The 15,648-nt window shown below is 45.4% G+C and overlaps 2 protein-coding genes across 2 annotated transcripts; one reads left to right on the plus strand and one right to left on the minus strand.

The window, feature by feature from the left end:
• Window positions 1–7,187: 7,187 nt before the first annotated feature.
• On the plus strand, window positions 7,188–8,413 carry EDB91DRAFT_1274038 (uncharacterized protein; the record flags this gene model as incomplete). Its single annotated transcript, XM_041324624.1, has 2 exons — window positions 7,188–7,667; window positions 7,721–8,413. 2 exons carry the CDS (start codon window positions 7,188–7,190, stop codon window positions 8,411–8,413), a joined length of 1,173 nt encoding a protein of 390 aa, XP_041178454.1.
• Window positions 8,414–11,492: 3,079 nt separating this feature from the next.
• Window positions 11,493–13,916, minus strand: EDB91DRAFT_1247077 (uncharacterized protein; the record flags this gene model as incomplete). The annotated part of the gene is made up of 10 exons (XM_041322763.1): window positions 11,493–11,887; window positions 11,939–12,188; window positions 12,251–12,717; window positions 12,774–12,938; window positions 12,994–13,109; window positions 13,164–13,202; window positions 13,248–13,292; window positions 13,344–13,498; window positions 13,548–13,679; window positions 13,737–13,916. 10 exons carry the CDS (start codon window positions 13,914–13,916, stop codon window positions 11,493–11,495), a joined length of 1,944 nt encoding a protein of 647 aa, XP_041178455.1.
• Between the last annotated feature and the right edge of the window lie 1,732 nt (window positions 13,917–15,648).

Here is a 15,648-nt window from a genome sequence, read left to right on the forward strand (position 1 = left end):
TCACGGTAGGATGTCATGTGCCTCGATGCACCAGAATCAAGCAACTCGGTTCGAGATTTGTGCTGGGAGTTCAAGCTGGCTAGCGTTGCATATGTGAACGATGTTTGTTCTTCACTCATCTCATCTGCATCATCCATTAACCAAACACCTTCAGGCTCATCATCATCATCTTTGTCCTTGGCACTGGCTGCGGTCTCGGACCTCTTGTCCTTCCCTTTGCCATCTGATTTCTCCCCTGGAACCAGTCTTCTTCATCTTTGAAGCACAACGGTCGTACTCGTCTACGACAGTTGACATCAGGACATCCGCAGTGAGCAGAACACTTGAGACTTTTGCGGATGCCGTTAATGCTGATAGGTGGGGGTCATAGGATGCTGGCAACGAGCTCATAATTATAGCCACGAAGCTCTCGTCTGTTGGGGCATGTCCAAGCGAGGAAAGTTGCTCTCGGATGACTCACATTTTGTCAAAATGCTCTCGGATGTTGCCCTTCTCAGGACACTTCTGGTCCTGCAGCTTTCGCAATAGCTTGACGGACACAACTTGAGAATGCTTCTCGAAGAGATTCAAAAGGTGCATGAAGATTTCCTTTGCAGTGTTGAGACCTTTCACCTGTATTAACAGGGAGTCAGGGATGGTACTAGCAACCTGCTGTTTCATTATGACCTCGCCCATGCGCCACTCCTTTGTTGCAGCCTTGTATGCTGCGAGCTCTCAAACTTTGTCTGGAGTGCTTGGTGTCCACGATGCTCCTCTCCCTGACAACATTGTGGGGTCTACTGGTTTCTTCTCGGTCCCGTCTAGGTGACTGAGCAACCCTCAAGCATCTACTGACCACAGCAACCTATCTTTGTAGGTCATCCAGTTTTCTCCGTCAGCTGTGAGTTTAGGTACACGGAGAAAGTCATCTCCAAGCTTCATTGTCGAGGCAGACATGGCAGATTGAATTGCGTATACTGTATTTGAGTTTAGTTGTTGAGCGCAGGGCTCATAACCTGCAGCAAGTATGCGCGCTCAGTGAACTAGACAGAGTCACTATATTAGTAAGATATACCTGCAGCAAGTATACGCGCTGCAGTATGTCAGCTATGTACTAACAATATAAGTAATATGTACTGACCTCAGTGAACTAGACAGAGTCACTGAGGAAGTCTATGAATGAACGGAAAATTGTAAGTGCTTAGGTAAGCTACTATAATGGACATAGCGAGCGTTAGAACGTTCAACACGGATCAGATCATAAAGTGGCTTTGGCCACAACTACACATTCCTTAAGAGACATTGCTTCCGACTGCAAGTCAGCTCTTTTCATTCCAGCGTGCTCATAGGAAACCTTGTAGGTGTTCTATTTCCCGTCACAATATTCAACAGGATGCTTGGTGTCTTCAACCTTTAGCATTTGGCCTTCTTCATTGCAGTTTCACTTTGGGTGCCAGCGGAGAACAATAGTTTCAAACATTGCATGGAGACCACCTTTATACCAATGCCATCGTCTAGCATACGCTCATCCAATCTTCTCCCACTTAACAGATGGACTTACGCATTCTTGTAGATGTGCACAAGGAGACAGCCTCACACTGCTTATATCAACATAGCCCATACTGATGACAGTGCTTGTTCACATTGCTGCCAACTTCATCTTCTCGAAACAGACGATTGACACTTCCTTGTACTTGGCACTTCGCACATATGGCATGCCTGCCTGTGTCTTGATATCTCTCTGCTATGGTCAAAACTGGTGCATCACCAACAAGCCGTGGGTACAGGCAGTGGTTCCTGCACTGCACACACTCTTCAACTTGCCAAGCTAAATGAGGATGACACACAGCGTGCTTCTTGAATTGTTTGAATTTTTGTTCATTCAGTTCAAACCACAGGTACTTGTGGCTGCTTCTGTGGGGTGTAATGGCTTCTTGTCATATGATGACACCGCCTTGTGGGATGTATCATCCAAGTCTGTGCGCACTCTATTCATGCTCTTCTCTAACCTGGATTTCACACAATTGATTGACTTCTCCTGCGTTTATGGTACAGTTCAAGAACCAATATTCACCTGGTGCCAGTCATTCTTTGATATTTGCCCAACCTCTCAACCCGCTTGTGAAGGTAGGAATCGGAACCATTGAACTCTCATTGTCGAGTGAGACGTTCTGGAAGATATTTTAACCAAAGCTGCCAAGTCCGACTAGCAATCACAGATTGCCGTGATTTCAAGATTGTTATATGATGTCCGGAGGGCCACATCGACACCTCGTCTGCAGTGTCCCGCATGAACTCAGTTTGTTAAATGCGATTGACATAGTGAGCACTTATGCCACGTGGAGGGGACTGGCCTGTGGGCATAATACAAATGCTTGAAGCTGCACAGCACACAGAATGCGAAACAACTGCAGTGAGGGTCTGTAGGTTGGTGTTAGGTACTGTGCTCTCAGGTAGCAGAGGGGTCGGGGCTTGGCTTCAGCTCTTGTGCTGCGCCCTTAGCCAAGTACATGCCCTGAATTTGGAGCGGGTCTGACGTTGTCCGATGGTAGGACGGGTGGACCACTAAGGTCCGCTTTGAGGGTTGGGAGGTAAGCGCTACAAGCGGCAGGCCGACTAGGAGTGGAGCGGAGGAGTCGGGGAAGTAACGCGGAGGGTGATAGGGGCAGAGGAGTTATTGATACGAGCAAGGAAGTAATAAGGAAGACTTAGAGTGCGGCTCTAAGTCTAAGCAGAGGGTGTCGGAGGTGACAATGAGACGAAACTCGTGTCCAGAGGTAGCAGGGTCCTATGGAGAATCCTCATGAGTAGAGACTGCGAGAATGCAAGTAATATTAAGACTGAGGAAAATATCTAAGTACATGATATGATATATATATACTTCTAAGTATTGAGGCAGTGTTATCTAGGGCATAGCCAAAGGCTATGTTTTACTGTACAGTAGTAAGTGGAATAACATATGAGTTGGAGCAGATATCAATATGTACGCGTCAGATGGGTGATCGAGCGGTAAAGGTATTTACCGGTGATCCGGAGTAAGGGTCTATGTATGGATGAGGAAGGTATATACCTATAAGGGGAAAGAGGTTCCAGTTGAATGGAGACATTACGGGAGGTGACCGGTTGAGCGGACAAGCGGAGGCGTAGGGTGGAAGGTCGGGGGATGATCGGACGGAGCAGAGGATGGATGGAGCGGATGGGATGAGTGTTGGTGTCATATACTGGATCCGAGCACCCCCAATACCACCCGTGAACATCCCCATCCCTGATCCGACCCCCTGTTTCCCCGTCCGCTTCATTCCTCCTTCCCCAACAATGCACGAAGTGCATCCCAGCAGGATTAGCCCTGCTACCTCTGCCCGACTCCATTCCACTTTTCCGACATTATCCCTATGTCCTCCGACCCCATACCCCTTCCATCCGACCCTATCCGGGGTTCTGCTCCTCCGCCCTATCAGTCTGCCTGATCCTATTCCCACTCCCTCCGCTTTTCCGACCCACTCGGTTCTGCTCGTGTTGTCCCACCTGACTATTAGTCCATCCGACCACCTCACCGGTCCCCTCCTAGACTAGGAACCACTCAACTGGTCCTATCCCTGTTAGTATCATAGTTCCACTTTTCGTGTTCCCAGTGATCCCTATACCCTAGTGAGTTCTGATCTGTCGCGTACATACTTTCCTCCGAGCCTTTTCTCGTACAGTGGCTCAAAAAAGTGTCCAAATGTTTATGCATTTTCAAGTAATTGGACAATAGCAAGGCAGAATCAAATAATGACCAAATGGTATAGGGACATGTCCAAACGACCTATATCATAGCTCAAATCTGAAATATGTAGTGTGGGAACCCGACCATATATGGGCAAGCTATGGTACTTCTAAATACATCACTCATTCGGACACTTTTTTGACTTTTTATTAAAATTACAAAATCAGACCATTCATACATTATACTCTTGATTAAAGTGGTGTCATAACAATAATATTGTCTGATTGTAATATTATTTGAATATATAAACCCACATAAGATCATGAAATTCAACATAATCATCATGAAGCCCATCTCCTCTGCTCAAAAGGATAATATCCTTGTTCTCTGTACCTCTGGTTTATCTACTAGGTAAATTGCCTCAAAAACTGGTCTTGGCAAGTCTACTATTGCTACAGTCATAAAGCAGCACATGCCAGAGAAGGAAAATCATCAAATGGGATGTCCTCCCAAGCTTACTCCACAGAACAAAAGAGCTATTGTTCACCAAATTCTATCTGGCAAGGCTTCAAATGCTACCCAAGCTACCAAGTTCATCAATTCCATCATCTCCACCCCTGTCTCCACCCAAACTGTTAGAAACACCCTCAAGGCAGCCAATCTTAAGGCTGTAACCAAGAAGAAAAAACCTCTTCTCTCTGTAGCTCATAGGAAGAGAAGACTGGCCTTTGCTTTAAAGCACCAATATTGGACTGTGGAAGACTGGAAGAAGGTTATTTGGTCAGATGAAACAAAAATCAATAGAATGGGGTCAGATGGCCAGGAATATGTGTGGAAAAAGGCAGGAGAACCATTAGGAGAAAGAGAAGTCAAGGGTACACTGAAGTTTGGAGGAGGAAGTATGATGGCATGGGGTTGTATGGGGTGGAATGGTGTGGGGATTCTTTGTGGGGTGGAAGGAAGGATGAATGCAGAGCAGTACATCTCCATTCTAGAGGAGTGTCTACTCAAAAGCATGCAGGAGTCAGGAATTATGAAGAAGACATTATCTTTCAACAAGATAATGACCCCAAGCACACCTCAAAACTGGCTACAAAATGGTTTGAAGACCATGATATCAATGTTCTGTCATGGCCAACACAGTCTCCAGACCTCAATCCCATTGAACATCTCTGGTAATTACTCAAAAGACTTTTTGCTGCCTATCAGGATCCTCCAAAGGGGCTATTTGAACTATGGGAGAGAGTTGCAGCAGAGTGGAAAAAGATTGCTGAAGAGGAGTGTCAAAAATTGATAGAAAGTATGCCTAGGAGGATTTCAGCAGTTATTAAAGCCAAGGGGGGTAACACCAAGTACTAGAATCATAGAATAGTCTTGGTTAAATATAAAGTCAAAAAAGTGTCCGAATGAGTGATGTATTTAGAATTATCATAGCTTGCCCATATATGGTCAGGTTCCCACGCTATATATCTCAGATTCGAGCCTTGATATAGGGCTTTCAGACATATCATTATACCCTTTTGTTATAGTTTGGTGCTGGCTTGCTATTATCCAATGACTTAAAAATGCATAAACATTCGGACACTTTTGTGAGCCACTGTATGTCTCAGTCATCCTATTGTAATCCTGTACACTCAGCACATAGCCTTCTGCTATGCTATGCTCATCACTTAGAGTATATAAACATATGTACATCTGTCTGTAGATACTCAGTCTGAATATTACCTTTTCTAAGCCCTGCTCTTCTGATCTTTGACTTCAAAGTCTTTCCCAAGTCAAACTCGTGTTTCCCAACCTAGGGGATTGACTCCCTAGGTTGGCTGTCCTCTGACCCTCCGCTTCCCCGCTTCCCCGTTCCTCCGTCCCACTGGTTCTGCTGGTTCTGCTATTTTGTGGGTTCCGCTATTTTGCGCATTCCTCTGTTCCTCAGTCCCCCTGTCCCCTGCTCGTCTGACTTCCCGCGCATCGGAATTAAACCCCGCACCCTCGCATCCATCCCCTCTGTTCCACTCTGCTTCGGACTTTGTCCGAGCAGTTCCTCCCACTCTGTTCCTACTGTGGGATCCGACCCCAGTAGTCCCCCACCTCTCTCCTGTCAGGCGGAACCCCCACCCGACTTTCCCGCGCTCACCTAGTAGTCCAATGGTCCTCCTTCAGAGGATCCCCGCTCCAACGTCCTGTCGGAACTCTTAGAACTCGCATCGGACTACATCCCGAAATTAGGGGCACGTACTCGGGTAAGGGGTGCAGCGTACGAGCTGAAGCCAAGCCCCCCCAGACTCAGCCTTACCCTGAGCACGGTCTTAACAGTCGGGCGGAGCGGATATCACTAGTATCGGAGTGGTCGGATCAGGGTCGGATCAGGTATATGACAGTCGGCCGCTCTCGGGTGTGACAGGAGGGGCTAACATGGACCCAATAGGATGGGTTCTGGTAAATCCTGTATCATAAAAATAAATGAAGATGATACCAACAAGTCGCTGTGCAATATCAGATTGATAAATCGATTTGAAATGTTCAGTCACATGGAATTCAACAATGCTGGATGCTCAGTGAACTATGTACATAACAGTGTCAGCAAAGTGAGGCTGAGGTGCATTTAGGTGCTCTTAGCTCTACCTACTGTGGGATATATCCTTCTCATTTCTCCACCAAATCACTGATGACATCTCCCCATGGACGAACATGGTTGCTCCTAGTCTTCCAGGCGTTGGTTATTGGACTGGACGGTGAACACTGAGGCAAAAGTAAAAGTAAATGCCTGATGCTTGCAGTCGATAAACGAGGGTGAGCAATGTGAGAGTTATCGTTCAGATGACACGCGACAATAGTGCGGCACGCTTGTGGAACGGAGAAAGAGCTACATATACGGCAGAGTGTATTGGCAGGAACAACTTGAACAGCGCTGAATCATAGCACAATATTTGCCACCCACGAGTGTGATAGTCATTCACCGTGGGAACCTTTACAAAGTACCAATCCAGCTTGCACTGCAGTTTCATTTGCAACGTCTTGCTGTAGCTACATAGCCTACTAGATAAATCACAATGAATACTTGGCACAGGTCTCCACTTTGAGCGCTCTTGTATAAAATGTTGTTTGGATCGGGTCCCCGCATTTCCCTGCCCACCTTGATACCACTGCTAAGCGCATCTTCGAGTCTGCTTCGTATTGCCACCAGCCTGAGGTAAAGTTTCCACCATATACAACAGATATTCAGGACATGTTCAATTGATGATGAACCTGGATGAACAGATCATAACAAATCATATTGGCATTGTACCGCTATCAGCAACTTTGCTACTCACCTGAGGTACGAAAAGTTTGGCCGTAGGTAAGATGCTGAAGTTCACCCAATAATTTGTAGCCAATCACATCTGTAGAGATGTTTTGCAGTGCTACCTGATCATAACATTCATTGACGCCCATACGAGGTGAGAGACATTGTACACTACATGTTTTGTCCCCCAAATTCATTGAGGTTTGTGATAGTTTAACAGTCATGGATCGATCCACAAAAGACCGCCTAGACGAATTCAATCAGTATGTGATGAACCACATACCGATCCACCTTATACACCTATCAGACATGGTGCTTGTTAGTCGTGAGGATGTGAGGGAGCACTTCAGGGTGCATTTTCTCCAGTCTTATCATCCACCATTTAAAACTGTCAAGTACGCCACTCTGTCTCATCGATGGGGCGAAGGAGAGCCCAGCTATGATACATTTGAAGAGATGAAGAAGTCCGAGCTTAAAACTCCAGGATTTGAAAAGCTGATGAACTTCTGCGAAAAGGCTAGGGAGTATGATGTGGAATTTGCGTGGTTGGACACTTGCTGCATCGACAAGAGCAGCAGTGCCAAGCTCGACGAGTCGATTCGCTCCATGTTCCAGTGGTATCGCAAGTCGAGATCTGCATCGCCCATCTGGCACAAAGCAAGACAATGGGCAACATACCGCACAATGAATGGATGGAGAGAGGTTGGACCTTGCAAGAACTCCTTGCACCCATCCATATCAAATTCTTCAACCAGCACTGGATACCCATGACGCGTAATCAGAATGACAAACATCCTGATACAGAGCGCTCCGGGTGCATCATGTTGAGCACTCTGGAAAGCGCCACTGGAATTCCTCGTCGTGACATCTGCGACTTCACTCCAGCTGCATTTTGGGTGAATGAGCAGATGCAGTGGGCAGCCAGATGCAAAACAACAAGGGTCGAGGATATGGCCTACTCCCTGATGGGAATATTTAATGTCAGCCTGCAGATCGCATATGGAGATGGAGAGCGCGCTTTCGGCAGGCTCATTGAAGCCGTCATGCAGGATGGCGACCCTTCTGTCCTGAACTGGATGGGCCAGGCTGTGAATTATCACAATTCGTGTGCTATTCCTCAATCACCGCAGTGCTTCATGGGTGGTCGAGGGTTGGATCTTGGATCTGGGAGACTGGATATGACTATGACCAGTCTTGGACTGCGAGTCCCTCTTGTAACACTCCCTCTCAATCACCATTCGATAAGGGACAATGACAATAAAATGCATGTGACATTGGAATGCTCGCTGTGTCCAGCCATCAAGATTGATAGTGCTAGTGCCAACGAGATCTTCAGCAGCCCTGGAACACCGTATGCAATTGGGATCGTCAATCATTCCCTCGTCAGTGACGGAACACGCGAATTTCTAATGATCAGGGGCAAGTCAGCTGGCTTCCTCCTCACATAGTTCAGTCATTTCTGTACATAGAACCAAGGCTCCAGATGTGCAAAAATGATGTAGAATCCATGCCATCCAATGACCGGCCAGTGGACATAGGAATACTAGTGTAGTGTAATATAAATGCTAAATTAATGATGGTAGTAGGATTATATGTAGAATTAGTCTGGCTGGTGTGAGCAAATGAGTATTAGCTATGCTCATGGTAGTATATTATGGTAGTAGTTGGACATAGACCCATGCCCGGCCAGTGTGAGCAACAGAGTAGTAACTATTCTAATGGTAGTAGTATATGAGACGTAGACCCATGCCCGGCCAGTGTGAGCAACAGAGTATTAACTATGCTAATTGCAGTAGTATATGAGACGTAGACCCATGCTTGGCCAGTGTGAGCAAAAAAGGCTGTAGAATCCATGCTTGTCAGTCACTGGCTGGTAGACATCTGCACTGGTCAGATTTTTATAGTATATTACAGTATGAGCATATTGAGAGGCTAATATCCTATGATGTTCAGGCCAGCCTAGCTTTTACAGGGGGTGATCTTAGGCTGGCCATACATGTTATATATATATGTGTGCATATATGTACAGAGAATTGTGTTGAGCTCTATTGACATATATAGCCAGTCCCACTTGCTGTCATATACCAAAATCCATCCGCTCCGATATTAATATCCGCTCCATCCGATTCCGCATTCCATCCGCTTTCCGACCACCTCCGCTCCATCCGCCCCATCCGTCCTCTGCTCCGCCCGATCATCCCCCGACCTTCCACCCTACGCTTCCGCTCGTCCGCTCAACCGGTCACCTCCCGTAACATCTCCATTCAACTGGAACCTTTTTCCCCTTAAAGATATATACTTTCCTCATCCGTACATAGACCCTTACTCCGGATCACCAGTAAATACCTTTACCACTTGATCACTCATCCGACGCGTACATATTGATATCCGCTCTGACTCGTATGTTATCCCACTTACTACTGTACAGTAAGACATAGCCTTTGGCTATGTCCTAGATATCACTGCCTCATTACCTAGAAGTATATATATCATATCATGTACTTAGATATTTTCCTTAGTCTTAATATTACTTGCATTCTTGTAGTCTCTACTCGTGAGGATTCTCCATAGGACCCTGCTACCTCTGGACTCGAGTTTCGTCTCGTTGTCACCTCCGACACCCTCCGCTTAGACTTAGAGCCGCGCTCTAAGTCTTCCTTATTACTTCCGGTCCACCCGTCCTATCGTCAGACAACGTCGGACCCACTCCAAATTCAGGGCACATACTTGGCTAAGGGCGTAGCGCAAGAGCTGAAGCCAAGCCCCGACCCCTCCACTACCTGAGAGTATGGTACCTAACACTTGCACACTATGTACAAGCAAGGCTGGCCGAGGCAGCTATGTATACCTCAAGCTGACTTGGCCAGCCATGCTTCTATGTAGTGTGCAGGTAGGATTTGCCATTCATTTATAATACCTTAGCTTACAATAGAATAGTCCTGGCCAGCTTGCCCTTGGGCCACGTAGAAGCATGTGGCCAGTTTGTGATGTATCACAAGCCTGACTCAAGCAGCATAGCTTCTACATAGTCTACAGTTGGGACCAGCCAGGCAGTTGACTATACAATAGACTTACCTTGGCCAGCATCAATACTACACATCACATATGCAAGCCGGCCATAGTAGCATTATTTAAGTATACACTGGCCAGCCTCATTACTACGTGTCACATACAGTTATCAATGGGCATTTAAGATATGAAATTGAACATTGAAGTGCCATGGTTCTACAACACTTGATAAAAACTTGTTTGTATTTTTCTTAGCACATAGTATATGTTACAATGACATATCAGAAGTATCAACAAATATACAGCCATCCTCAATACTGTGTCATGTACACAAGCTGGCCATAGTAGCACTACTTAAGTATAGACTGGCCAGACTCAATGCTACATGTCATATACAGGAGCTGGCCATAGTAGCACTACTTAAGTATAGACCAGTGTGGGGAATTCCCCCACTGTAGGTGTAAAACCCCACCCTTTCCGCATCGTCTCACATCAGTTCCGCGTATTCCGCACGTTCCGTGTTTCCTGTGCATTGTCCGATGGGTTCTGCATTCCCATGCATCCTTCGGAACCCGCCCGCACTATCCGATATTCCCACGCATCGTTGGACAACCTTCGCATGTCCTGTCCCCATCCTTCCAGGTCCATTGGTACGCTGTATCTCTGTTCCCGCTGCTTCTAACGTTATCTGGATCACACTGACACATGCCCTTATGGCACAGACCCCTATTCCGGAGTATTGCGCCCATGTGCACTGCCTCCCTTCACTTCCGCTTCCTGAGAACTTACTACCTGTACCTCAGTGTTCCTTGAAAATAATCTTCCCTTTAAGTAGTGGTACTCAGGGCTTGGGTGTTTTTTTATCGAATCCCATCTTTTACCTTCCCACTTTTCCTTCACCTTACTAGAGGACCACTTTGACTTATGCCCACTATCAATCTAACCTTGTGATATACTTCCTTCGACTTGACCTGCGAGTTCTGACGAATCAGTATGTTCCACATTGTATCCGTTTGAGTTCCGCTTGATTCCATTTCATTCCGCTCGAGTTCTGCTTGTTCTGCTTGTTCCGCATTTTTGCGGATCCTCATCCTACCTGTGGTAGGGTTGATTAGGGTCGCTTAGACAGAGATTAGCACTCCCCAGTAGCAATCCCCTTTAGGGTCGAATGTACTTGTTCTCAAGCGAGGCAGCAGGTAGCAAAGACCCAACTGTGTAGTAGATCAATTTCTCACTGCTGCACTTGTTGTACCTACACCGGCCAGCCTCAATGCTATGTGTCATATACATGAGCTGGCCATAGTAGCACTGCTTAAGTATAGACCGGCCAGCCTCAATGCTATGTGTCACATACACGAGCTGGCCATAGTAGCACTATTTAAGTATAGAACAGCTAACCTCAATGCTATGTGTCATATATGTAAGCTGGTCATAGTAAGTAGCACTACTTAAGTATGGAATGGCCAGCCTCAATACTACATGTCACATACACAAGCTGGCCATAGTAGCACTAGGAGGTTAGGACCGCATATTCTTCTTAGAGGGTTGCCTAGTTCTGGTAGACCGATGCATAGGTGGTTCATCTTCAATCCTTGCCTTCTTGGTCTTACCTGAGGAAGTTGGAGATCTCATCCTTTTCTTCCCCTTCTGTTTGCCTTCCTCCTGATCCTGCTCCGGGTCCTTCTCCACCTCCTGCATCTGCACATTCATGTCTCCCTTGTCCTGCTCCTTATTGCCAACTTGTCTCATGCCACTCTTCTCCTTCTCCTCCCCATCTCTCTCTTTATCATCTCCACCACTGTCCTCTCCCTGGTCATTGTCCTTCTCCTCACCATCAGCTCCCTCCATGTCCTTCTCCTGATCACCATGATCATCGTCACCTGAAATAGCCTTCATCACCACCTCAATGAGACCTACAATTGTGCATGCAACATGACTAATAGCACTGTCCACCTTAACCATACATTGAAGGTCCAAGAACGAACCAGCCAAGTAGGAAGGGGTATCAGGGGGGGCCTCATCTTCTTCATACTCTATGATGCGCTTGCAATCCCTCAAAATCAACCCAAGGCCCAAGACCACGAGGGCAGCTAAGTATGAAGACATAATTGGGGTCTTTATCAACATCTGCATGCTGGCCATCAACATATTACTGGGGAAGATAAGACTCTGTCCAAGCCCAATCCACCCAGGGGGGTAATTCAAGTTCCTCATCTGGTGTTGGCTAGTGAATGGTGTTAGGATCAATACATATCTAAGACTGACTAAGCACTTACCAAATTTTGCATCATAACAGCCAGATCCTTGACTGCATCTACGAGCTCCAGGTAAGACCTATCAGTGCTGAGGGCATCTAAAAATTTGAAGTGGTGGTCACGTGGCACCTCAGCTGGCGATGCTGCAGCCAATGTAGCATCCAAATTGGCTGAACTATGCAGTTCATCTTCATCTTCAGCAACCTTGACATATGCTTTATCCTTCTTAGAACTAGCCTTGTCCCTTGCATCCTGAGCCAGCTTGATTCTCACATCAGATGGCCTTGCCTTTATAAAAGTGACAAGTCTCTTCCTGGCCTTGCTCCGCGTTTCCCAGTAACTCCAGAGCATGTTGATATCCTTTTCTCTCATGTGAGAGGGGTTGCAGAAAACAAGGTTATCTGGAACAGAACCAGCCTCCAAATACTCTGATGGACATGGAGTTATGGTGCGCCAAGGCACAGGCTTACTGCTGCGGGTGAAAACTTCTACAAAAACCAACTGATTAACCCAGCATATGGCAATACACGACATAGACACTTACTGTACGAAGCATGAAAAATCATTTGTACCAGTTCTTGTTGATCCTTGAGTATCACACCATCACAAGAAGGCAGTTGTGCATAGCCTTTGTCATCAAAGATAACTTCAGGTAGCCAACGTCCATCCTCTTCATCTTTTTCTTCGACATCTGGATCAGCCATTGGGTCTATTGATTATGGTCAATGAGTAGTGGTCATGAAACGAAGAAATAACAAACATACAAAATTCGGTCCTTGCCCACTCTGCAAAGAAGTCAATGCCAGTTGAAGCCCACTCTTTGATACCATCTGAGCTGACAGAGAAGTCTTTTTTGGCATTCTGAGGCACAGTTTCGTGTCTAGAAGGGTGTAGTTTATTAGTTTTACAATGTCCAGATGATCCAAATACTCACATGGTGACGCTCAATGACTTGTCTGCTTGTTTCTTGTGACTGACGAGCATCACGACATGGCAACCCATAGTACGATGAAGTCACTCGGAAAAATCTCCAAGCACTTTCTTGAGGTTATTCTTGCAATAACTTTGAGCTAATGTTAGACTAGAAATCCTACAAAAAATTCACTGAGCTTACACAGCCTGACTCTCTTGAGGTGCCCCCTCCTTGTTCCACTTCTCTTGTGCGTACTTGACTTCTTTCTTCTGTGCAGGAGACATGTCGTTGAACCATTCTCGCGCATGACCAGTGCGAAACTTGATAGGATCTTGTTTCACCTTTTCTTGCTTGCTCTGCCTTGTCAAATTCGTCCATTTCGTGTTTGAACAATCTCTGAGCAACATCCCAGTCAGTCAACTTTTTCTTGTAGAATGAAGCCTCCTTTGGACAGGCATTGATCTCTCTTTCTCTTGCAGCTCCTTCCCCATTAGATTCTTCGTCGTCAATTTTGTGGGCATAGTATCTTTTAATTGCCTGCAAGAAGCATAGTAGTAGATCAGTCAAATATGCTAACATCAGTCAAAATATTACCTTCTTCAAAGAACTCGGCAAAGGTACTTTTTCGCCTTGTTTCTTGTGAGCTGCAACTATGGCCTTGCGGATTTTCTTGATCACATGCGACCATTTTGATTTTGAATCTTTGACAGCCAAGAAGTCTGTTTTATAACTGAGAAGGATAGCTCTGAAGCTACGTGTCCAGTCTGAAGACATAGATATATGAGCAGGAGATATTGTTTAAAAGTGTAATGCTGTGGGCAGACAGTACAGGTAGTATCGGTGTGGCTGGCTGAAGATCTCAACAATCAGTCATGTGATTGTAATCAACATGTCGTGTAGGTCATGTGATCATGATTATCACAATCAGACTGTTATTCAACGTCATAACGAATGCAACTACCATTCTACCAGCAATATAGACACGTAAAACCAAGGTCAGAAACAAGTAGATATAAGACATGACGGGTAAACAAAACATATGACTACAGGGTAGCGATGGATCAACCAATTATCACATGACTGTGTTTGATCACATGATCAAGTATTTTAATGAACTATTCAATTTGATGTCTTCGTCTATCACAAGTGTCAAATCAACATCATTCAACTACATACTGGTAACTAGGGCCATCCAAAACACATCATGTAGTAAGATCTATGTAAAATGAATGCGATGAAACTCAACCCAACACAACAAGGTTGACCTCCAAGTCAACTGCAATCCAGCAGGAACCACTCTTCATCTGAAAAAATTAGGGTTTCTATAGTGCATTGTATATCATATATAGCTGTCATAGCCTCATAACAACCCCCCCTTTTATTGTCACACCATAGCACCCACTCATATTTACATAGTTACCATGGTCATGACCATGGTGCACTATAGCACTACAAATTTTGCACCTACAGTTGGCTATCCATCATCAACTTGTGGCTATGACAGCTATGACAACTATCACTCATCATTGTGAAAGTGTTATCAGTGCTACCATCACATGTTATAGGTGTCTATATATCAGTCACTAGTAGCCATCAGAATGGTGTATTACATTTCCCTGTGCATTATGAGTACTTTAGCTGTCAGCTATAGATTGATCTATACCATTAGTTTACAACTATAAAAAGACTATGACATTTACCACTGGCCACTATAGAAGTACAACAGTGATATTATTATCACCTACAAAGTGGTATATAGTGAGTGCGTTATAAGGTATACATTTACTACATACATAACAGCTGCAGCTATATATCTGATACACAACCGTTACAGTCCCTTTCAACCCCATAGTACTGCTCATCTACGTCTGGCGAGACCCCTTTCCATAGGCAGGATGCATGCCACGAGGTGGTCAGTAAAAGTCTGAAAAACCTCCAAAAACTACTATGTCCGCTGCTATCCTAAGAAAAAAACATTCCTCATTGCAGCGCCAGGTGCGGTAGAATTCTACCCAAGGCTTAGCAACCGCTGAACATTCAGTAAGCTCACCTGGGTACCAACCGGCATGTTTGAAAAATAGAATTTACCTCAATAATTGAGGTATCTTGGACACCATTTAGGTATCTTGAACACCATTTCGGTAACTTCAGGAGATAAGATACATCCCAGAATTTGGATCTTTGTTTCGAGGTCGTGAAAACCATTCGACATAGGCAAGATGTCCAATTTGTCTGGTGACACCCATCTTTGTGAGGTGTTTGTCAGGAATGTGGAAAATTACTTTAAGCCGGGCAACTCGTTTTCCTACCAGCAGCTTGAATAATAATGCTGAACAATGAAACTAAGATGACATACCTTCGATGCCAGTCTCCTCGTGCTCTGACTCATTGACCAGTACAGTGTCAAACCATGCATCCAACTCTCCTATGCCACTACACTTAAATCTTTTTGGCTCCGCATGTGCAGTGTGCAAAGTGGTAGATTCAGTATCAACTTGCAAATTCG

This window comes from Suillus paluster (genome assembly GCF_016628075.1).
Source record: "Suillus paluster strain FC165 chromosome Unknown EDB91scaffold_18, whole genome shotgun sequence".
In the NCBI taxonomy this organism is placed as follows: Eukaryota; Fungi; Basidiomycota; class Agaricomycetes; order Boletales; family Suillaceae; genus Suillus; species Suillus paluster.